General features: G+C 39.9%; 1 protein-coding gene across 3 annotated transcripts in view; it reads right to left on the bottom strand.

The window, feature by feature from the left end:
* Nucleotides 1-4,675: 4,675 nt before the first annotated feature.
* Nucleotides 4,676-24,229, bottom strand: part of LMX1A (LIM homeobox transcription factor 1 alpha) — a 75,932-nt gene continuing 56,378 nt past the window's right edge. For 2 of the 3 annotated variants that reach the window (XM_078392443.1, XM_078392442.1), the window contains 6 exons: nt 19,192-19,424; nt 11,687-11,856; nt 10,964-11,041; nt 8,697-8,766; nt 8,119-8,292; nt 4,676-7,507 (listed from right to left, as the gene is read on the bottom strand). In XM_078392443.1, the coding sequence (XP_078248569.1) occupies nt 7,347-7,507; nt 8,119-8,292; nt 8,697-8,766; nt 10,964-11,041; nt 11,687-11,856; nt 19,192-19,424 (886 nt within the window). In that variant the 3' untranslated portion in view covers nt 4,676-7,346. The remainder of the gene's footprint in view (nt 7,508-8,118; nt 8,293-8,696; nt 8,767-10,963; nt 11,042-11,686; nt 11,857-19,191; nt 19,425-24,229) is intronic. The other variant, XM_078392444.1, reaches the window with a different exon arrangement.

Here is a 24,229-nt window from a genome sequence, read left to right as displayed (position 1 = left end):
GGGAGGAATATGCCTCTATGTAACTTTTCAATGGCTATTTTTCCCAGTTCCAAGAAGTGGTCGTAGATACGGTGAAAGAGAAGGTGACTGTTTACGAAGGAGTGATAGGTAGGGAAATAGAGTTAGGCTCAAATGGATTTGAGTCTAGATTGAGTCATTAGGATTAGGATAGATAAAAGAACACATGAATCATGGTTAGGATATTTAGGATAAAGATGATAGTAATTGTATGCTAAATGGATAGCTTCAGATGAACATTATATAGTGAAGGAATGAGTTGGTGTGTGATGTAAGAGAATGCAAAAGGCCTTACACATTTCCCCCCTTGTACAGTTTTAATCACCTTTATCCTAGACTTTTTAAATTACCATTGCAGCCCTTTTCAATTTAATATTTTATAAAAGCAAAATTTCATATTAAATATCTATGTTGTTGCATATAAGCTATCACATGAACATCCACACTGGTTGTCTCAGGTCAAAAGAAGAGAAAGCAAAAGGAAACAGGGGGAAAAAGAGCATCTTTAAAAAGGTTTCCAATTTAAGAACTCGTGATGGCAGTGTTACCTAAGATTTTAAGTTTCAACAAAAAGCTTCAATAAAGACCTTCCTCAGAATGAGGTGGAAGTTATCCCACAAAAGCTCAGTAGCTTAACGGCCACTAATATTTTCACAACAGAGTAATACAGCTGATAGGTTATACACTAAGGGAGGCTGACACAAGCGGCTTTTACAAGTAGGTTTTCCAACTGCACAAGTGCCCTATTAAACCCCTAGTTCAAAAATCCAGAAACAAATTTCCAGGCTGAGTAATCAGCCTTCATCTCTTACACTGCAGTGTCTCTTACTTTGCAGTCCACAGGGTCTGCATATATTCAGTACTGATGAAAATAAACAAGAGGAGGATCCAGACAAAAGAAGTTGGTTGTTTTAATATGGTTTGAAGAGTTTGATAAAAGTATGGAACCAAGCACTTCCTAAACCTTATATAGTGTTACATGACACTGCTTGTTATTTAAGTTCCTAATAAAGATATATGCATAGCTTGTCTAATTTCTTTCTGCTTTTCCACCTTTATATCTACCCATTTCCAATTGTACCACTTTTTTCCAACTTCACATTATGTGTCCAAATTCAGACCAAAAAGCTCTGAAGGCTCCATGCAGATAAGAACCCCAAATATTGCTGTTCCCAACTAGATAGTAGACGTATTCAGTCAATTGCTCAATGATGTATTTTATGAAAACCCCACTGATTCAATTAGATTGTAGTTGTGACTAGTCCATTTAGACCAGTCCATATCTTTTACATTTTAGAAATGTAAAAGCTCACAGGAGTCATGTTCTTCTAAAGCAAAATACAGTACAAGAGTAATAAAATACAAGACATCCATTTACAAGCAAGACTGAGGGAAAAGGCTGCTCTTCTGCGCATAGACTTATAAGACCTTCACAGGATAGTGAATGCCTCATAGAACAGTAGTGGAGGAGGGGCACAATTCAGTTGGAAGATTGTTTCAAAGTTGAGGAGTCACCACTGGGCCCATCTGCTTGAAAATATAACCGAGCTGGACTTACGGCTTGATGGTGCAACGAGACAGCAGTGGGGGGACTGGGCTCCATCCCCTGGGCTGCATTCTGACCTGTTTGGGACCTCCCAGGGGGTTAAAACCACCCCAAAGAGGTGGTGAAATAGAGGAGAAGCCTGTTGATCATGGGGGAATGACAGTTACACACGTTTGATCCAGGAAACTCCCCAATTGACCAGCAGGCAGAAACAAGCAGCTGAACTTGCTTGCTTGCAGGTTGTCGCAGCCGAGTAAAAGAAGCAATAAATCAGCCTAATTAACATTGTGCTACAAATGGGTGAGAAACATCTTTAAAAACTGTTTCTATTTACTATCCCTGGATAAGACAATTCCTACGGCAGAAATAGTGTCTTATAGCTCTCCATCATCATTAATTAAGCTGCAGAGAAGCTGGAGAGAGGAGCAGACGGAGGGAGAAATAAAGGAAATAAATTGGACATTAATTAGACACTTAATTATACTTGAAGGAAGGAAGTTCGGTATTAATTTTTATTTATTTATTTATTTATTTCATTTATACCCTGCCTATCTGGTCAATTGTGGCCACTCTAGGCGGCTTAAAACTTAAGAATCCTTTTCCTGAAAACACTACTGACAACTTTGCAAAATGAAACCTGTTTATGTTATGTCAAACAGCTAAGGCACTGGCAAAATGCCTAGAGTCAAAGGCCTTGAATGTTCTATAGACTGTTTGGAATTCCCTTTCTCTTTGAAGACAGAACTGAAATACAAAGCAAAAAAGTAAAGCGTGCTGCTTATATACAGCCCCATAGTGCTACAGACAAGTTAACCCTAGAAAGCCTAATTTAGCCAAAATAGAACTTATAAACTGTACCCTGGATGTTGAACTGGATGGGATCTTGAGCCTTCAGGCCATGAAAACTCTCTATGTTGGAGATTGGATTCAAGCTTAATGGAACTGGATTGATTAAGCATATGGACAACTTTAACTTAGAATACATTTTTTGACAATTGGAACATAATGACACAATAAGGACAATTTTGGGAAGAAACAAAATCTACCCTTCAGGCAATCTTAGAAATATTGAGATTCCACAATGAAGAGACAGGAAATAATGAACAAGGAAATGAGAGGTGGTATATGGTGTATGCCAACCTAAAGAAGGTTGGAGTAAATTAATGGGGGAAAAGTAGTGAAATTGAGGAGAGTTTTAAGAGAAGATAAGGGGAGAAAATCAGCAGAATCAATTAAAAATAGCCTGGAAGATCTATTGGAGATAGACCAAGTGTATAAAGATCTATTGGAGGTAAACCAAATGCATAAAATGGCCTCAGAGGACACGAAACATGGCAGAATGCTTAGAAAGACAGAAACAAAAACTGAAAAAAGATTTAAGAGAAGGAATTACTTAGAAAGATAAAAAAGGGGGGAAAGGTGGCTCTCAATGTTGGAAAGCATGCATATATCTAACTTCTGAAATTGCAAAGGGGCATATCTTATATGTTAAAAATTAAATTGAAATAAGGGAGCACTAATCAGGGTAAAGGCATAATGTGGTGGTGGTGGGGCTTTAAAAAGGTAAATTGAAGCTAGATATAAGATTGGGGTAAACAAATAGTACATAATGAACATGCATTAGATATGATATTGTTATAGACAGGATAGAAAATGTGGAGATAGAAATGGCTAAACAATTATACAAAGAAAATGTGTATAAAATGCTCTAGATAATATCTATTATGTGTTAAGAGCTTACAGTTTTCAATGGTATAAATTACAAAGTTTGTCAGTTAAATCACCTCAAATTATATAAATTTGGAACTGGAATGACTTTTATTAAGTATATTGTTAGAAGATTTTGAAAACATTGTATACTATGAGAGTACTATTATGATAATAGCCAATATTGTATACTAAAATACATACATGAATGGTTTCGAAAAGAGTTATACAAAGGCAGTCCTGCTACCAACAAGTTAAGTCTCTGAATGTTAATAATAGCACATTGATTGCGCTTGAAAATCTGTAAGCATATAACTACTGGTTTTTCATATGGATATGTAGTTTTTCATATGTGTATGCATGTAGCTCCTATGCCCTAAGGGAAGCCAATGTCGACATCTTTACAAAGGGCAACAGCGGCTTCCCTTAGGGCCAGCTCTGATGCCCTAAGGGGAGCTGCAGTCACCCTTTCCAAAGATGGTGGTGGCAGTGGCTTCCCTTCCGGCATCACAGCTGGGCCTACAGGAAGCTGAAGCTGCCATATTTGCAAAGATTGCGGCAGCAGCAATAGTCACAGTGGCAGAGACTGTGGCAGTGGTAAAAGTAAGAAAGCAAAGGGGCAGTGGGAAGGGGATGGGGCGGGGCTGGCTGTGGGGGCAGGGGGCTCAAGACTCAGCTTTTCTCTCTCTTTTTAGACAGCCACAGGCTGACTGATTTTGTGTTTCGTCGGTTCATGGGGGAAACTTGTGGTTCATGGTTTGTGAACCTTGATGAAACATAAACCAAGATGAATCAACATTTTGGTGGTTCAATACCAACTGTATCCTGGGGGGCATTTGTGAGCTGTTTGCATCGATCCCTCTAGTTGGATCAGGGTGAATTTGGCTGGATTGCCCTCCTCAGAAGTCATCATTCCAGGCTGCTTTTTGCAATATCAATTTTGTGTCCAGAACAGGTACTGGCAACTTGTTCCTGGGGGTGTTTGGGGGATGACTGCTTTGGTCCCCTTTAGTTGGATGGGATGGGTGAATTTGATTGGGTTGCCCTACTCAGATGTCACCATACTGGGCTACTTTTCACAATATCAATTTTTTGCCTAGAATGGCTACTGTAATGTTGTTCCTAAGGATGATTTATGACTTGCTGCATCTTTGTCATCTAGTCATACATGTCATGAATTTGGTTTGATTATCTTACTCAAAAGTTGCTCTTCTGGGTCCACTGAGTTTTGAGGCAATAAAGGTTTAATGAAAGAGTAATATTTTTACTGTGGTTTCCAACTTCCTCCTTTTTGCCCTTCACCCATCTTCCACTTCACCCATCTTCCATGAATTCAAGAAAATAACAGACAATGGTTCTTACAAGTTCTTCAGCCAGTTCTTTCAATACTTTTGGATGCAGTTCACATGGCCCTCAGGATTTGAACTTGTTCAAAGTAATATAAAATTCCTTGACTATACATTTATCAATCTCAAGTTGTAATCCTGTCCTTTCCCTTTGTACTTTAAATAGGGTCATAGACTTTCTCTTAAGAAAAGACCAATTTAAAGTAGGAACTGAGCACTTTTGCTTTCTTCCTTGTCATTTTATCATTTTTCCACCCCCATCAGTTTTCTCCCCATATTGTACATAAGTCTTCATCTAACTTTACCTCTGAACTTCCTTCCCCCTTTCAATTCAGTTTGAAGTCCATCTGATAAAGGTCTTCATGATGTGGCCAAACACATTCTTCCCAGTTCTTGTTAGCTGCAACCCATCACTTTCCAGCAGTCCATCTTCCAGGAAGCATGGCCCACTGTCCCAAAACCCAAATCTCTCTCATCAGTATAACCTTTGTAGTCAGTCATTCACCTGAAGTATTTTTCCTTTCCTTTTCTATTCCTCTTTTGGGTACTGGTAGAATGGATGAGAAGACTATCAAGGTCCCAAAGTCCTTGAGTTTTCTTTGAAGAGCTTCAAAGTCTGATTTGACATCTTCAGAGTTCCTCATGGCTGTATCATTTGTTCCCATATGGATGAGAGGCAAGGGATATGCAATTTTATGAGTGACGGCAATCCTTGTCTTACATTCCTAACCCATCCTCCAGGAAGACAGCACACCTATCCCACATCATCTGGACACTTTTATCTGAGGTCGATGCAAACTGTTAACACAAACCATGTAGCTACCTGTCATTAATGTAATATAAACAGAAATGTCATGCTGGCTCACCCAAGATCTAACTATCCCAACCTTTTGTTCATTCTGCTGATCATCTGGGGGAGATGGAACAGATCATAAGACATTCACAGAAGTGGGCTATAACATTAATGGTGATTTCACATAACCCAACATCCGCTGGAATGCTACCTCTGCTAAAAATAGAACAAGCAATATATTTTTTTTTTATTTCCCTTGATAGTAGTTCTGTCTCTCAGAAAATGAAAAAGGAATGAGGGGACCTGATGTTCTGGATTTACTCTTGGTCAACATGGGATATGGGAAAGTGGGCATGTCGTCTTTGAATCTGTGATAGAAAAATCTGTAACAATAATTCTGATCTATTGCTGGATTTGTAAGCATTCTAGTACTGCGTCCATTTTCTAGGTACCACATTTTAAGAAGAATGTTCAACAAAGTGGAGTGCAACTGGGATGACAGTGGAGCTGGAAACCTTTAACTGAATGAACTGGGAGCACCAAGAACAGTCGATCATTATACATGATCTTGTTTTTCAGATAGTTGGAAGCCAGTAACACAGATGACAGAACAGACCTGTTCTTTGTTTAATGCTAAAACCAATGGATAGCAGTTATAGGAAAGGAGATTTCATCTCAACTAGGAAAAAACCCTAGTGGTGAGAGCTGAGAGGAACAGACTGCCTCAAGAGCTGGCAGGTTGGAGATATTTAAGAAGAGGCTGGACAGTAGGATCATACACAGCTCTTCTAATCTGATTTGGGGGCCACTTTGGGCCTTTGGCATATATTCTGTTCCATTCCAAGCAAATTCCTATTGCTTGCATTGGGAAACCAAACCTGGTCGTTGATTTTTTTTTTATTTTAGTACTGATGTAAATAAAATTTGAAGACATGATAAACCATAAAGTGGTTAGTAAACATGCCACATTTCAGACACCTAGCTTCAGTGGTTTATGTACTTGGCACCTGTAAAGCTTGCTTTTAAAATAAGAAAAAAAGCTGAAAGAAATATAGGCCTTATCCAATTTAGTTTGTGCTCCAGAGACAAGCATATTCGTAAATTCACTTTTTTCACCCCAGATATGAATCTGACTATTCCTCTTCGATCTAAACCATATAAAAATCCATCCCAATCAGACCCATTTGGCTATCAATTTGGGATGTGTGCACAGTCTCTTAAAAATGAAGTTCTTTCCATAACTTAACAGCACCAAACTAGTGCTTAAACATGATTCACACAGAAAATAATGTTGGTTTCCCTGCATGGTATTTTTGTTCCATTAGGCATAAATGTGACGCAATGTTGCATATATTTGTGCTTCATTTCTACAAGCACACATTCACTCACCGTCATGCCAGAAAAACATCCTTGCTTTCAGATAGGGATGTCACCTCCGAGCATAGTTAAAGAGCTCCTGGTTTTCTATTTCTGCAGGAACTATGCCATCTGTATGGTTCTAGTCTTCTCTTTTGACAAAACAAAATGATTTAAATAAAACCACAACTCTTGTTTTCTATTATTTTGTTATTGGACACAATGCTCATGTTTTATTTCTTTCCACATGTTCATGGTGATGTCATTTTTGCAACCAAATTGAATTTCATAATACTCCGATGCCATCCTTGTCATTTGATTTATTATATTATAGTAACGATTATCTTATCCCTGACTGAATAAGTATTGCTAATTCAGGAATATGAAAAAAGCAGCAACCAAAAGAAAACAAAACTGTATCAGCAACAGCTGGAAGAAACTACTATGCCAAAAAAAAAAAAAACCGATTGTAAAAAAGATAAATATTTCAAAAGTGCAAATATTTTGGCGGGAGACATTTCTACCTTACCAAACTATGTTTTAATCTGAAAATGAAATTAGAATTAGGGACTCAAATGCCTCATGATGTGAAGTAAGAGTTCTGCATTGAGTACAGGTGGTCAATGGGGTTTCCCCCTCTTGACTGTAGGAACCCAGATTCTCTCGTTGTTATGAAACAGTCACCCACATTGCTGAGAGAGGTGTCTTCACTATCCAGCTCACAGAAAAGAGGCTCAGAACCTGCAGGGCAGATGAAGAAAAAGGTTTCGTTCAGTTGAGGCACAGCTTTTTAGAAGATTCAAATGCAGACACCGGTGAAATGAATGGAAGCCGTTCAAGGGAACAGCAGCACTCTTGAGCCACTTTCATTCTTTTCAGTGAGGTTTGTCCATGAGAACATACCTCTGAGCTGTGCAATCGGAACTCTCCTGGGACCCCAAAATGGACAAACATAAAATCTGTATCAGTGAAATGGATAAAACATTAAAGGCTCCCATTTTTATGCCTAACTACCAAAAACTTGCACAAAAATTATCTTTAAAAGTTCTATAAAAATTCTTTTCAATTCTGAAAATTCTGAACTTCTGGTAACCCATATGCTTGGCCAAAGGGAATTCCAAGATGTTTAGGACATTTTAGGCATCTTCTCTATAGCTATTCATGATCCTAAATTGCTGTTATTCAGATACAGCCTCAAACCCTTTGGGATTTACATTAAAAAAAAGCAGAGGGACACAGAAAAAAAGCAATTGGACATTCAGGGCTATTTGTGATGGAGAAATCCAGATTTGAATTCTGAATCAGTTTTGGATCTCTCAGAACTGTGAGACGCAGAGCTTTTTGATCCTCACCATAAGGGTGCATGTGGTCACCTGGCATCTGTGGTGGAGTAAGCCCTTGCCGGAAGGATTCAGAGCTGCAGACACTTTGATCAATTATCAGTATTTGTTGTGAGGGTGGTTGCAAAGTAGTGTATGAGTTCAAGATTCCTTCAAGGCCATTGTTGTTGCTGTTGTTTGTTTGAGCTAGAAGACAGAGAATCAAAGCCGTGAGCTCATTTAATCTGCCATCATACTTTCCCATCCCAACTACTTCGAGAACTGGTTCTTTAAGGACACACAAAAAAGCTTTGCAAATTGTAGAGCTGTATGACACTGACCACCCGCGGTCAGTGTTGCTTTCTTGGCTCCTGCTCTACCATCCCATATTCTCAGGTGGGCTTCCTACTTCCCATGTTGTGAGCTAATAAAGGATGTATAGAATATAAGTTGAAAGCAAGGCATTCAATCCTCCTGCTTAGAAATTCCTGATGCCTCCATAAGATGGGAATCTACCTCCCACTTTTGGCATCTCAGATGCAGATGGTGGTTTTATAGGAAGAGATAACAGATGGTCCCCATGCCAGATGAGGGTTAGAGGTAGACCATACCAGATGTGAGCCTCTGTGTACTTTGCTGATCTTGCTGCTGTTGCTGCTGTCGTCTTGCTAGTTTCTTCATCTGTTATCAAAAGGGAAAGATAGATTAGAGAAAACCAATTTCTCTATTATATCAGAGAAGATTAGAAATCATAATATACCAAACTTGTCATGGTGTTGTTGTTGCACTCTAAAGTCCTTGACAGTTCTGTTCAGGAAAAAAAAAATACTGGCAGCTCACAGACATGTGAAAATATATCCAGCTGTTCTGTAGATAGTGCTTCAGTCCTGCCTTCTGTGTTGTCCTCAGAAAACATATATGCCCTGTGATTTCTCTTCTAGCCTTATCCCTAACAGCAGTTTAACCCTGTCTTCCTCCACTGTCTTCTTTTGCTTAGTAACATTTTACACAACATTCAGCCTCCCCACTTACTTTGCAATGTTTTTTCCAAGGAACCAATGCAAATATAAGGCTTGTGTGTTCATACAGTCAATCTCACACAGAAACGCTAATATTGCTTGAAGAGTAATGCATTTTTAGCTTGAAGAACACAGGAAACTAACCTGCTTCTGGCAGAAATCTCTTGTGCTGTTGATTTTCATGTGTCAGTTTAAACATCACATTTGACAATATGACTTTTCATACTGATTTTAAACCTTAGAATTTCCTTCAATATTTATTACGTTGGTGATTAAGTTGTGCCCAAATCATCTACGCCTCTTTGTTCTTCATCAAGACTTCATAATGGTATTTTCAAGAATTATTAGAGGTTTTATGAGTAGGCAAACATATTTCAGGAACAATATTTACTTTCCTTTAAATCTGAGTAATCTAACCATACTTTGAAGGTAGGCATATACATATGCTTACGTATACTGTATCCTGACCATTCTTTCAGAATTTTAAAATGAAATATTTAGGCAAACCTTTTAGATCTTCTTGAGTGTCAATATTTTAGCCTGAACTCTGTTCTGAGTGGAAGGGCAATCACATAAGAAACCTACACACTCCAGCAACCTCCCATTGCACAAGCTATCATGCAACTTGACATGTAAATGAGTTTCCAACCAATTCAAGACTGGGCATGCAAAGGAGAACCTGACAGCGAGGATGGAATACTTAGGCAATTGCCTTTCCACTCTGCATTTCCTGAATAGGTTGCTGACTTTTTTCCCTAAAGATGTAGCTATCCATGTGTTGCACATTTAGATTTTCAAGGCTAGACTGGTATTTTACTTCCTTCCATATAGTATAGATTTTGCCTACTCACAACTGCCTTTAATGCTATATTCACAGTTATCCATAATTTTCAGGAACTTGTGAGCATTTCTATTCCAAATATATCTCTTTTCTTTGCTGCTTTTCTTCCAGTAATTTGCAAAAATCAAAATATGCTATTTTTGTATAAGAAGACACCATTCTGCCCAGTGCTTTCCAGTTGTATTACCATCTGGAATAGTATAAGAGATGGTTTCCCTGTGGTTAGATCCTATACTATACCCATAACATTTGTTAAACAGAACCACAGTTGCATCCAGATGAGTGTCTCCTGGAGCTAGTAAACTGGCACTATTTTGGAGTAAGCATGAACAACTGATTTATCAAACTGTTCAGGGGTTACTTCAGACTTCTCATAAAATGTGAATGAACATTACACTGCAATTCTACACCAAATGCCTAATATGGAAGCTGGCATGGTTCCTTCCCTATGAATGATGACAGACACTGCTTTATGCCTATGCATTCTCATTCCCAATTATCTTTTGAGAATGTCTTTATTTAATTGTTCGCTTCTTTGTTATATGTATATCCTAACATACTATACGTGGTTATCCTTCCCAATTTATCATCACAACTCTCTTCTGAATTAGATCAGGTTGGAAGATTGTGACTGGCCCAAGGTCACTTAGTACATTTTATGGCGAAGTGGATGTTGAACCCAAGTCTCCTGAGTTCTAGCTCAACATTCTAATTGCTACACTATATTGGCTTTCAAAGCATTAAACATCGAGACAGCCGGGAGATGGGTGATCCTCAAATCTTGTGTGCTCCTTGGGAAGGTTAAGTGCTCTCCTTGATATGGTGGCTGGACTGAGTTCACAGAAAATAGATCGAAATTTCTACCAGTCTACCTATATGTATGACAATTTAGACATAAACTGTCTTTTTAGATCTTTTAAAGAATAAATTGTCTCTTTAGATCTGTATTCTCCCTATCTAACAATGAGAAAAGTTCCCCATGCCATAATGTAGTGCACTGTATAAGAAAGAAGATTACCTTAGCTCTTTGATTCTGGAACCAGACCTGTACAACTCGGACACTTAATCCTGTCTCTGCTGCCAGTGTTTCTCTCACCTTCACGTAATGTGAGAACAGACATAATATTATTTTAAACAAAGTCAAAGCAATCAACAAGATACCAAATGTACAAGACATTCTATACAGAAATAGATTTCAAGACTGTCATTTTTAAAACTGTCACAAAATTTCGGAATTTGCAACGGATCTCAAAAAGTCACACTAAAATTAATAATCTTAAGAAATCGATTTTATTTCATTTTTGGGGTTCAATAGTCGCATTTTAAAACTCTCAAAATGTATGAGGCAAAAGGCACCTTTTTAACTTAGTTGTTTCCCCCCCCCAAATTAAAAGTACACAATGCCTTTACTTGCCGCTGAGACACCAAACTAAAGCAGATCTGCATAATCAGTCTCTACTCACTAACTTAGTCTAGCAATGACCACAATGTACCACTAGAGGCTCAGTAAATCCCTCTTGTGGTCTATTCAGGACTCACGGCCAAATATCAAGCTATGGCTATTGGGTGCCGTTCTTTATTTTAAAAATGGTGGAGGCCTGAATTTAAAGTATTACCTTCTGCTCACAATGTCCACAAATTATGTAAAAAAGAAGTTCCTATGTGGTCATGGCTTACAACGAGATCTTGGCTGGTAGTCAGCAAAGATGATTCCATTCTCTTCTGACTGTTAAAACTGTACCTTCCTACATGGCTTAGAAGACACTTCAAATGATGCCTTGAATACCCGTCGCTGTTGTGTTGTTAGAATTGTCCGGGGCCTCTTGGGCCTCTTGAGGTCTTTGGTTCCCTCAGGCCCTTTTCTGCTGCTGCCTCCTGTTTTACAGAGGATCTCTTCATCATCACTTTTCCCTGAAACGATAAAAAGAATCCAAAATAGCATGATTCACAAAGCAAATTTTCCTTAAAATGAGTCTGCCACAGTTGGAAGAACTGCCCACAAAAGCTACTCCAATGAAGCTACCATGGATCTTCTTCTTAGATCATACAAATGATTCAGGCTATAGCGAGACAGAAGGGGGGGGGAGCAGCTTACAATTGAGACATCAACATAGACATAAAATAAAATTCAATAACTGGCATAAATTAAAATATCAAACAGAAAAAAAAACTCTTCCAAGGCTAACTATATAAGAAAATCTAGATTAAAACAGAGTGAGTTGTCAAAAATTTACAGAGAACAAGATTAAGCAGGAGTAAGACTGTGAAAAGCCAGAGTAAAAAGTCAAGTCTTTACTTATTTCATAAAGTCAAGGAGGGAAGGGGCCTCTTGCATCTCCACTAGGAGGGACTTCCGCAATGAGGCAGCCACCACTGAGAAGGCCATGGTTCTTTGTTGCAGATTCCCAGTCCTCCCGTGGGGTGGCCACGCATAACATAATGATTTAGGAGTTACAGGTTGGGCAGGAAGTCTTTCTGAGGGACAGGTGTTCTTACAAGCAGCAAGGTCCTAAATCATTTAGGGCTTTGAATGTCAACATCAGGACCTTGAACTTGGATCAGAAGCATACTGACAGCCAGTGCAAACAGGACAGGATAGGAGCAATAGGATCATATTTCAATGTTCCTGATAGCAACTGGGCAGCTGTGTTTTGCACCTGCTGAAGCTTCCAAATCACCTTCAAGGGCAGTTCCATGTAGACAGCATTGCAAAAACCTATCTTCAAGATTTCCAGTACATGAACTAATGTTGTGAACTTCCCATTGAGACAGGGGTGAAGGTATGCAATCTGCCTAATTCGGAAAAAGGCAGACCTGGCTACAGCTGAGGTCTGATTCTCCATGGAGAAGGCCAGGTCCAGAAGCACATCAAGATTACCAACCTGATCCTTCAGGGGGAGTGTGACCTGATTTAGACCAGATTAAAAGCCTCCTAATCAATCAGGGTCTCCTCTCAACAACAGGATCTCCATCTTGTCAGGATTCAATTTTAGCCTATTAGCCCTCAATCAGTCCATAACCATAGCCAGGCAGAGTTCCAGGATGCATTGGGCATAGAGTTCACCAGAGCTTTGCAGGTTACCACTGGATTCCTCTTCCACTCCTCCATGACAACATCAAAGAGCTGGTAGATGTTAGAGGCCTTGCACACCTCCACCTTCCATTTCAGGATGCCCCACAGATGCTCAATAAGGTTCAGGTCTGGAGACATGCTTGGCCAGTCCATCACCTTTACCCTCAGCTTCTTTAGCAAGGCAGTGGTCATTTTGGAGTTGTGCTTGGAGTCGTTATCATGTTGGAATACTGCCCTGCGGCTCAGTCTCTAAAGGGAGGGGATCATGCTCTGCTTCAGTATGTCACAGTACATGTTGGCATTCATGGTTCCCTCAATGAACTGTAGCTCCCCAGTGCCCACAGCACTCATGCAGCCCCAGACCATTACACTCCCACCACCATGCTTGACTGTAGGCATGACACAGTTGTCTTTGTACTGATCAACTGGTTTCCGCCACACACACTTGACACCACCTGAACCAAATAAGTTTATCTTGGTCTCATCGACCAAGCACCTTAACAATCTTTTAAGATTTTAAATAGTTCAACTGAAATGCCATCACCTCCACTGGCCTTGTTGTTAGCAGTGCTTTCTAAGGCCCACTTGACTTCACTCTCCAGGATGTCTGGCTCAAAGTCAGCAACCACATTATTTGGGTTGTCTGGGACATCCAGATCTTTCTGGTATAATTCCTCTGTGTATTCTTGCCACCTCTTCTTGATGTTTTCTGCTTCTGTTAGGCCCCTCACATTTTTGTTCTTTGTCATGTTTATCTTTGCATGAAATGTTCCTTTAATATCTTCACATTTTCTTGAACAGATTTCTGGTTTTTCCCTTTCTAGTATTTTCCTCTATTTCTTTGCATTGTTCATTTAAGAAGGCCCTCTTGTCTCTCCTTGCTATTCTTTGGATGTCAGCATTCAATTTTCTGTCACTTTCCCTATCTCCCTTGCATTTTGTTTCCTTTTCTCTGCTATTTCTAAGGCCTCGTTGGACAGCCACTTTGCTTTCTTGCATTTTCTTTTCTTTGGGATGGTTTTTGTTGCTGCCTCCTGTACAATGTTACGAGCATCTATCCAAAGTTCTTCAGGCACTCTGTCCACCAAATCTAGTTCCTTAAATCTGTTCTTCACTTCCACTGTGTATTCATAAGGGATTTGGTTTAGATTATACCTGACTAGCCCAGTAGTTTTTCCTACTTTCTTCAGTTTAAGCTTGAATTTTGCTATAAGAAGCTGATGATTAGAGCCACAGTCAGCTCCAGGTCTTGTTTTTGCAGACCAAATAGAGTTTCTCCAATTTTGGCTGCAGAGAACATAATCAATCTGATTTTGGTATTGCCCATCTGGTGATATCCATGTGTAGAGTCATCTCTTGTGTTGTTGGAAAAGAGTGTTTGTGATGACCAGCTTGTTCTCTTGACAAAACTCCCCTGCTTCATTTTGAACTTCAAGGCCATACGTACCTGTTGTTCCTTTTATCTCTTGACTCCCTATTTTAGCATTCCAATCCCCTATACTGAGAAGAACATCTTTCTTTGGTGTCAGTTCTAGAAGGTGTTGTAAGTCTTCATAGAATTGGTCAGTTTCAACCTCTTCAGCATCGGTGGTTGGTGCATAAACTTGGATTACTGTGATATTGAAAGGTCTGCCTTGGATTCATATTTAAATAATTCTATCATTTTTGAGATTGTAGCCCAGTACAGCTTTTCCCACACTCTTTTTTAACTATGAGGGCTACTCTGTTTCTTCTATGGGGTTCTTGCTCACAATAGTAGGTATCGTAATTGTCTGAATTGAATATGCCCATTCTCGTCCATTTTAGTTCACTGACACCCAGGATGTCAATGTTTATTCTTGCCATCTCCTGTTTGACCACATCCAGCTTCCCAAGGTTCATAGATCTTACATTCCAGGTTCCAATGCAGTATTTTTCTTTGCACCATCGGACTTTCCTTTCACTTCCAGGCACATCCACAGCTGAGCGTCCTTTCGGCTTTGGCCCAGCCATTTCATTAGCTCTGGAGCTACTTGTCCTTGTCCTCTGCTCTTCCTCAGTAGCATGTTGGATGCCTTCCAACCTGAGGGGCTCATCTTCCAGTGTCATATCTTTTAACCTTTTGTTTCTGTCCATGGGGTTTTCTTGTCAAAGATACTGGAGTGGCTTGCCACTTCCTGCTACCAGTGGATCACGTTTAGTCTGAACTCTCCGCTATGAGCTGTCTGTCTTGGGTGTCCCAGTACGGCATAGCCAATAGCTTATCTGAATTACTCAAGCCCCTTCACCACAACAAGGCAGCAATCTGTGAAGCAACATACTAAACATCCTCTTTGTAAAAGAAGTTATCTGACTTTTTTCTGCTTTAATTTCCTAGCTATTTACCCATCCTTTCACTTTCTTCCCATTGCTATGCATTTCCTTGTAGATCAGTTTGTCCCATGCTTTCATTTTTAAAAAAAGGCAGTAACCTATTGCTAGACTCAGATAGAGAGTAGACACACTGAACTAATTCCTAAATGGTAAGTCAGCACTTAACGTAAATCTTATTAGGTCTGTGATTCTGTACTAGTCAGGATGAGCAGCAGGATAGTGATTTACGTTTAAAGTTTTTTTTTTAATGTGTAAGCTTGTTAATGCAACTGATATAGTTTGGGGGCTTCAGGTAAAAAAACCCAAATGCTTAGAAGTAATAATCACATTCAAATTATGATAGATGTTGTCATTGTTATGTGTCATTACTGCTAGGAGTTCCTGTTCCATTTTCACAGGATGACTATTCAGAGAATAAGATATAAAATATTTCCCACCTCTGATTAGATGGAAGAATGAAATAGGAAAAGCTTTGAAATGGTTAAAGGGGGGGAAGAGAGAAACAATGTAGAGACTGGTGAGGGAATCCTATCCTGTGAAAGAAAAGTGGCACAGTGCCCCCACCACCTCAAACACCTGCTCACCAAATCCCTCCAAACGATGGAAAGTTTATTCTGCTTTAATGTGGCACTGCTTTTAATTAACTGTGCTTTCCAGGCCTCAATGAACAGGGTAGAAATTAATTAATCTTTAAGATTTCCCTTGATGTCACATGGTAAAAAACTACAGGCGGTGTACATTGTCTGTAGTGACCTCTGTGCAACCCCAAGGCTTTACAGGGGGAAATGATGAAGAATTGGTTTAGTGCATGAAGATGAAGAAATTCTTTGGTTTGAGGGAATTAGAGAAAGGAGAAACGTTAGTACACTTTTAATTGGAAAGCAGGTTCTTCTTTCATGAGCCCCTGTTTACTTAGGCTTGACACTGGGGCTCAGGGGAGGGAATAATTAAACTAAGGGTACTGCAGATTATGGATGACATATGGCTTCAAATGCTTTGCTCTTTAGAGTCAATTTCTCATATAGTGCCCCTAACTTTGTATTGCATTCCCTGCTCTATCATATTTCTGATGAGGGCCTGAGAGATAAACACTCTGACTGATATGAAAATTCATTGACTGGTAAAACAGATTAAGTGTAATCGACAAGGTATTTTTTCCCTTCCACATTTTGCTTGAAGAACATATCTTCCATCGTTCAGCCAAGTGGGCTCTCAAAAGAGCTTTTAATAAGTTGGGCCAATGCTATGCAATGACAGGACCTACACTGTAGTCGGGACAAGCAGTGATATTTTTAGTTTGGAATTGTGGGTCACTGGTATGTGAGAGCTTAACAGCCCAGTTTTGTGCAAGTGTATGAATGAGTGAACGCCATCAATGCAGGGAGCTTATTTCTGAGTAAAGATGGCATAGGGCGGGAATGTGTGACTTTAAAATAAATGCAGAAAAATCTAATCCAAAAACAGAGACGTTACACCCTGCAGAATCAAACAAGAGGTCCATCTGGTCCAGTGACCGGAGGCCCTATGGATACAGACAGCCATTCTCTGTTGTTTGTCTCTTACTTCTGCTTAGAATAGTTATGCTTCCTGTGAACATTGTGGTTTCATGTCTAGCTATTAGAGGCCACTAATTCTGAGTATCAGGATAGTTAGATCTTAGTGCATTCTATACAGAACAGGAGATATGGGGAAACTGACCAAACTGTGGGATCTGTCAGAGTCAGACATAAATTAGCAATGCAATGCTGGAGAACTGTGGCAATACCACATGGCAACATCATGCCTCACAAACAGGAAACCACTGCATTGATGTTGGTGTGGCATCATGTTTGAGGCATGGTGTTCAGATTTTAAATAGGGTTTCTTTGGCTGTGATTATGCTATCCAAAAAAGATCAATAGAAGAGCCATGGCAGTAGAAAAGGTCTCCAGAGAGAACTTGGCAAATTAAATCTGTGTCATCTCCGTTTCTGCTTTAATGTGATCACAACTTGGTTTTATTCACCAAGAAAATGATGCTGCCCTGATTTCTGATTTCTGAAAAATCTGGCAAAGTAACTGTGTTACACATTATCAAGCATTGTTCTTTCTCCTTCTAGATTATTTCATTCTATAATCACTCACTGATCTGATTGCCAGTAGATGGCAGCATTTTGCTAATTTTGCTCTATATTTCCTGATATCATACCTCTGTCAAAACTGACATTGTCAAAGATGGCATGCTTCTATAACACAACAGAAAAGTAACAACAAAAATAAAACCAAGAGTAATCTGGGACCTTAAGGCTGACAAACTTACTTCGGTGTGATGAGGTCACATTCTATGTCTTCATATAAACGGAGCACAGTATCTGCTCATGCCAGATATTGTGCTCTTTGTGTCTGAAGAAGTGGGCCATAATTTGTAAAAGCTCACAATGAAATACATTTATTAGTCTTTAAAATGCTATTGTTTTTGTTTTTCCATTTAGCAGACTAGCATGGCTATCTCTCTGAAAGCGGAAGAGAGAGGCTCCAGTTCTTCCTACTTTTTCTATTGCCTTGATACGGCGTCAGCTTTGCTAGATTTCATCTCTAGTGAACTGTAAATATAATTCTTTAATTTGTAGCTGGCGAGAGGGGGGGGGCTGCTCTGTACATTCATGTTTGTTTGTTCTGTCTTCCTTCTCTCATAGAGCACTGTCATGGAGGGGGGCAGCAAAATGAAGAAAAGCAGTCAGGAGTGCTGCTGAATTGCTGGATTCAGCTGGCCCCTAGACTGGACTCTGACAGCCAAATCTCACTCCTGCAAGAGCACCCCTAACTAGAAACCCCAGAGAAACAGCACCCGCAAGCCAGATTCTCCCAAGGGGCTTGTTACCATCAACATAGAAGACATCTGAACATATACCCTACAAGTGCAAAACATGTATCAAGTAGGACTTAAGAGGCTTCAGAAAGGAAGACATTTTGCTATGTATCTCCAGGGAATTAGCATATACTTCAAAGTTGTTGGTTGCGTGTTGGTGTTTTTTGTTTTGTTTTTTTACAGAGGATGTCTAAAGAATCAAGTCAAATAGAGGTGACAGAGGTATAAACTGTAAATTTTGACAAACTGCATCTTCAAACAAAAACATGCAAAATCATGTTTGGAAGGTGGGAAGGGGCTCTCCAAAATTCTATCAATCTTTCCCTTAAATAAGCTTTGTCTGTTCAGGTTACTCCACAGAAATTACACGTTCAGCATAGCCCTGTGCAGAACAGAAGTATATGACCAAGAGCAGAAAAAATATGGCTAACTGTTTAGGTACAAGTTTAGTAATACTCAACTGTGAGTTCTCTAATATAGATAAAAGTCAGTCCATTCAGAACGTCCCCTGCAGGAGTCACCACTTGTACTGTTCATGCTTCATCAAAACATCAGTTATCAACCTGATTCAGGTCAGAGAGATCATGTGATGACTCTGCTTTCAAAGGAACTATGAGAGTGCAGCACAAATGTGCACTTAAAACACCCATTAACTTACCTGTTATTGTCTAGAGAAAAAACGGAAAGAATTAGACGTGGAAGAGAACCAATATCTTTGTCACCCTTTTAAGATGGGACGAAGCAGAGATGTGGAGATAATGGGTGCATCCTTTTTCCATGGCTGCCAAGCTAATAACAAATTGGGGGGGGGAGAGTATATGGGTAGCTCCACTTTTGGAGATTACTTAGACTGCACCACTTTATTGGGGCAGGGCAACATCCAGATTTTTGAACTTTATGATAGTAGCACAAGTTCCCCCCACCCCTGCCTCCTCAATGGCACACAATGACAAAAATCCTTTGTACTATCTTACCCGAATCAGATGCAGCTGGGCTCACTAGGCTAAGTAGTTCACACTCCTTCTCATAGTCACTCTTGCACAGCAGCTGGCCCTCCTTCAGGACAAATTCATCTCCCTTCCGAAGCTGCTTCTCACAGATACAACAGGAGAAGCAGCCCATATGGTACACATTTTTCTGGGCTCGCATGACAAACTCACTGGGAGCAATTGCTTCAAAGCAGTTGCTGCACTTCACAGCAAACAGCCTGTCAGGTGAAAAACCCAAAGCAGAAGTGTTACATTCAGACCTCAGTTATGGTATTCAGTTATGCAAGAGGTTATATCATGCTAATATTTAGTCTTCCAACTGTTTTTGTTGTATTGTGGCATGGTGGATACCTTGTGTTGACAGTGAAAGAAAAGAAAGAACTTATTTTCCATTTCCATGGATCAGGGATTCAGACATTATCTCAACTTTTTGCTATCACAATTCCCACGTCTTGTCTCTTTTTCTTCCTTGTTCTTTGACTTTGTACTTGAAGGAAATAGAAGACCATATAGAAAATAGTCCCACGAAAGCCCAATCTATAATAACAGGGTATTCAATTATTAGAAGCTTTACTTTATTCTGATAATTAGCAGTGAAGAACTCGAAATTTTCCTGCTCTTGATTTCATGGAATCATTTGTCTCCAGCTTTTCAGAAATTTTGGAAATGCCTTAATGAATTACAATGATTAGTGGGGGAGGCTTATCTTTACTAATAGATTATCAAGATTTCCTATGTTTTTTCTTACTTTTTAACATAATGCCCCAGTGTGAATATTACCTTATGACATTTTCATGGGGGGGGGGGGAGGAATTGAAACCATCAACTGCCTCATTACTAACAGTTTGTCACCAGATTCTCCTGAAAAGTATTGGAAATTGGCAAAGTTCTGAAGATCTAGTTTTCTAAAGATGCTAGATGTTGTCTGCTATTTTCACCCCAATCCAGAAAACCATTAAAAAGCCTTGCCTTAACGACTAAACAACAACAACAACAACAAAGTACTTTGGTTCAGTGCACTAATATCTACATTTCCAAATGGACAGCATATCCTTTTCTAAACATGCTAGTTTTTTCCTATTCTTTAATTACTATTATTTGTTCTTCAAATAAGCAAGAAACTAATAAATCATTGATTAAAACTGAATATGAGCCAGCAGTGTGATACGGATGCAAAAAAGGCTAATGCTGTTCAAGGCTGCATTAACAGAAGCATTGTCTCCAAATCCCCTGAAGTACTAGGTAAAGGTCAAGGTTCCCCTTGACATTTAGTCCAGTCATGTCCAACACTAGGGTATGGTGTTCATCCCTGTTTCCAAGCCGTAGAGCCAGCGTTTGTCTGTAGACAATTTCCGTGGTCATGTGGCCAGCACAACTAGATACAGAAGGCTGTTACCTTCCCACCAAGGTGTTACCTATTTATCTACTTGCATTTGCATGCTTTCGAACTGCTAGGTTGGCAGGAGCTGGGACAAGCGACGGGAGCGCACTCCGTCATGTGGATTCGATCTTACAACTGCTGGTCTTCTGACCTTGCAGCACAGAGGCTTCTGCGGTTTAACCCACAATGTCACCATGTCCCTGAAGTACTAGTCTCCCTCTATTTCACACTCGTTAGGTCTCAACTAGTTCAGGACATTACACTTTAAGAAGGATGCCAACAAACTGGAGAAATTTCAGAGGAGGGCAACAAGAATGATCAGGAGACAGGAAACCAAGTCTCACAAGGAAAGACTGAAAGAACTGGATATGTTTAGTATTAAGAAAAGAAGACTGAGAGGAGACATAATAGCATTTTTCAAATATTTCAAAGGTAGTCATACAAAGGAGGGGCAGGATCTGTCCTTGATCATCCCAGAGTACAGGACATGTAATAATGGGCTCAAGTTACAGGAAGCCAGATTAAGCTAAATATTAGGAAAAACATCTTAATTGTTAGAGCAGTACAACAATGGAACCAATTGCTTTGGGAAGTAGGGAGAGCTCCAGCACTGGAGGCATTCAAGAGAAAACTGGACAACCATCTGTCAGATCTACTTGAATTTGGATCCCTGCACTTAACAGAGGATTGGATTTGATGGGCTTATAGCCCACTTCAAACTCAATTATTTTATGATTCTGTGATTCCAACAGCAGGAGCCAAATTGATAAAAAGAAAGATTTTTAACTTTGAGAAGTGGCTCACCTATGATTATTTCAGAAAAGGAACAATGAATAAGCAGACAGCCCCAAGGCTCAGTACCACATCATAGCCAAAAGGTAGGAAAGGAGGAAAAAATACAATTCTGTAGTGTTTGGTAGGGATAACAGGAGGAGGTCAAACTCCGGGTAAGTACTGTACTGAGCAGCCGATTAACAGGAGACATTAGAATGATCTGGACCTCTTGATTGATGGAAGATTCCTTTGCTGACTCTTCTGAATCACTGCTTACATCTGACAAGCCTGTGGTTGCGATAAAATGAGCTAACACCACACTGCATATCTGTTATGCCAGATATTTGGCTCTTACCCTGCTTAGAAAACACAGAAGAAAAAAGTCCACCATATGGTAAAGCTAATTGCAAACACTCGCTGCTGTTACCAAGACCTCAATCCTTCAAAGGTCTGTGGAGAACTAGCAAAAGGCCATTAGAAAATCAAGCCAAACAATATTTTTTTCTGAAATTCCTGAAGAGGAGAAAGTTTGACTGACAGGACTGTTTCTATGACAGTGACATTCATGTGCACAGCATTTGAATAATGACTGTCAGATTTTTCCATGATAAATACTGGGTGGACAAAAACGAAAACGTAATTCCCTCCATTGCTGTAACTTGAGCAGCAACAAGGATGTATAATGCATGTTCTGAATCTAAAGGTGTGGAGGAAACAGAAGGAGAACAAACAAAGGAGGGACCATCAGAATGCTTGAAAAGGAGTTTTGCAGAAAAGGCCTGCAAAGTGTGACAGTCCAGGGACCACTGGAGGGTAATCCTACCTAATACTATTGCAAGAATACCCTCTGCTTGAATATCCTTGGAAGCGCATATTAAGTGTATTAATAAAGAAGGGGAAACAAAAATAATAAATTATATCCACTTCTTAATATTTCTCATTGCTATCCATCCTCAAGATCAATCTTTTTGACAGCTGTTTTTGCTTTTTATGTGATTTTTAAGGATTTACATGCAGCCTAAAAACAGAAAGAAAAACTAAAAATTAAAAAAGAAAGAGGAAGTGCATTGAGCACGATTGTAGCTGCTAGACATCGGGAAGAACAAAAAATGAATCGCAATATTCGTAAGAAATTGCTGATTCGTTGAATAGTCATCGTTTCGTATTCATAAATTCCAAAGATTCCAATGAATAGAAGGGGACAAATATTTACCTGTTTTTTTTTAAAAAAAAAATCATCTCCATAGGCAGAAAGGGAAGTCTAGACTGCTGTAACAGAGGATTCAGTTTCGGTAGCCTACCCTTCTTTCCCTGCCTATGTGCCCACTGAACAGCTGATTGGTGGGTCTACAGACAGAGGGGGAAGGCTAGACTAACATTTCCTCTCTGCCTATGGGCCTGCCAAACAGCTGATTGGCAGGCCTACAGGCAGACAGGGCAGGCTCTGCTGCCCTAAGGGAAGCCACAGCTACCATCTTTACAAAGGGTGGCCAAGTTTCCCTTAGGGCAGTGGAGCCTGCCCTGTCTGTGTATGGCCCCACAGATCAGGTGACTGGTGGGTCATAGGCAGACAGGGCAGGCTCTGCTGCCCTAAGGAAGCCATCGCCACCATCTTTGCAAATATGGTGGTGCGGCAATGGCAGTGACAGGTAGCAGAGGCTGCAATGGAAGCTGCAGCAGTACAGGTGGTGGTGGTGGAGGCAGACAAGGTCGGGAGGTGAAGAGGGCAGTGGGAAGGGGAGCAGGCTGTGGAAGCAGGGGGCTCAGTTTAAAAAAATGGCCACAGACTGTCTAAAAAAGAGAGATCCAACTAACTGGCGAACCGGTTCGTGATATGTCTGAAACCCAATGGAAATCTGTGGCTCATGGTTTGCGGTTCATCAACCTTGACAAATGGCAGTTCATCCCTGTCTCTAGTAGTGACACAAATACATTAATATAATCTGATCTTGTAAAACATGTATTTCAAGTTTATCTCTATAGAACACACATTTGCACCTATCTCAGGTGGTAGGTGATGGAGAGTGAGCATTTGTCTTTCCAGCCTTGGAGTAGTAACCTTTTAAATACAACAAGATCACTGTAGATAGACAAAAAGCAAATTAAAATAATTCATTCTATTACTTCATTGTTCTGTGCTTATGACAACCTCCTAAAGCTCCTATCATTTACAGTCCTGTTCAAGATTTACAAATTAAAGCCCATGGCTTTTCTTTTTTAAGTCAATTGACAGAAATCTGACAGGAAGATTCCACACCAAGTCTCCACCTTTCTCATTGTCTCCAGCTTTTCTTAGTATTATTGGTTTTTTCCAATGAGTCTTGCCTTCTCATGACGTGCCCAGAGTACAGCAGTCTCAGTTCAGTCACAAGAATCCTTGCTTGATTTGCTATGTTTATTCATCTTTCTGATGGTCCATGGTATCTACAAAACTCTCCTCCAAAAGCATATTTCAAATGAGTAAATTTTCAGTTGTCAGTTTTCTTCCTGGTCCAGCTTTTCACATCCATGCATAGTAAATGAGAATACTAGTGTGGGTGAGCTTGGCCTTTGTCTCTGGGATTACATCCTTGCACTCCAGGATGTGCTCTTTCTTAGCTCCCCTTGCAGGTCTCAATATTCTTCTGATTTCTTGGCTGCAGTCTCCATTTGGGCTGATGACTGAACCAAAGTACAGAAAATCTCTAGGAATTTTGATTTATTTACTGCCAGCCTACATTATTCTTTTGTAGTCATGATTTTTGCCTTGTTGGTCTTCTGATTCACATGAGAGCAAACAGATGAAATACATTAAGCCCTTTCAGTTTGCTAACTCCTAACAGAGTTTGTCATTGCTTTCCTCCTTGGGAGGAAGGCAATGCCAAACCT

This window comes from Pogona vitticeps, chromosome 4 (assembly GCF_051106095.1).
Source record: "Pogona vitticeps strain Pit_001003342236 chromosome 4, PviZW2.1, whole genome shotgun sequence".
Taxonomy (NCBI): domain Eukaryota; kingdom Metazoa; phylum Chordata; class Lepidosauria; order Squamata; family Agamidae; genus Pogona; species Pogona vitticeps.
This window is presented reverse-complemented; position numbering and strand designations above follow the sequence as displayed.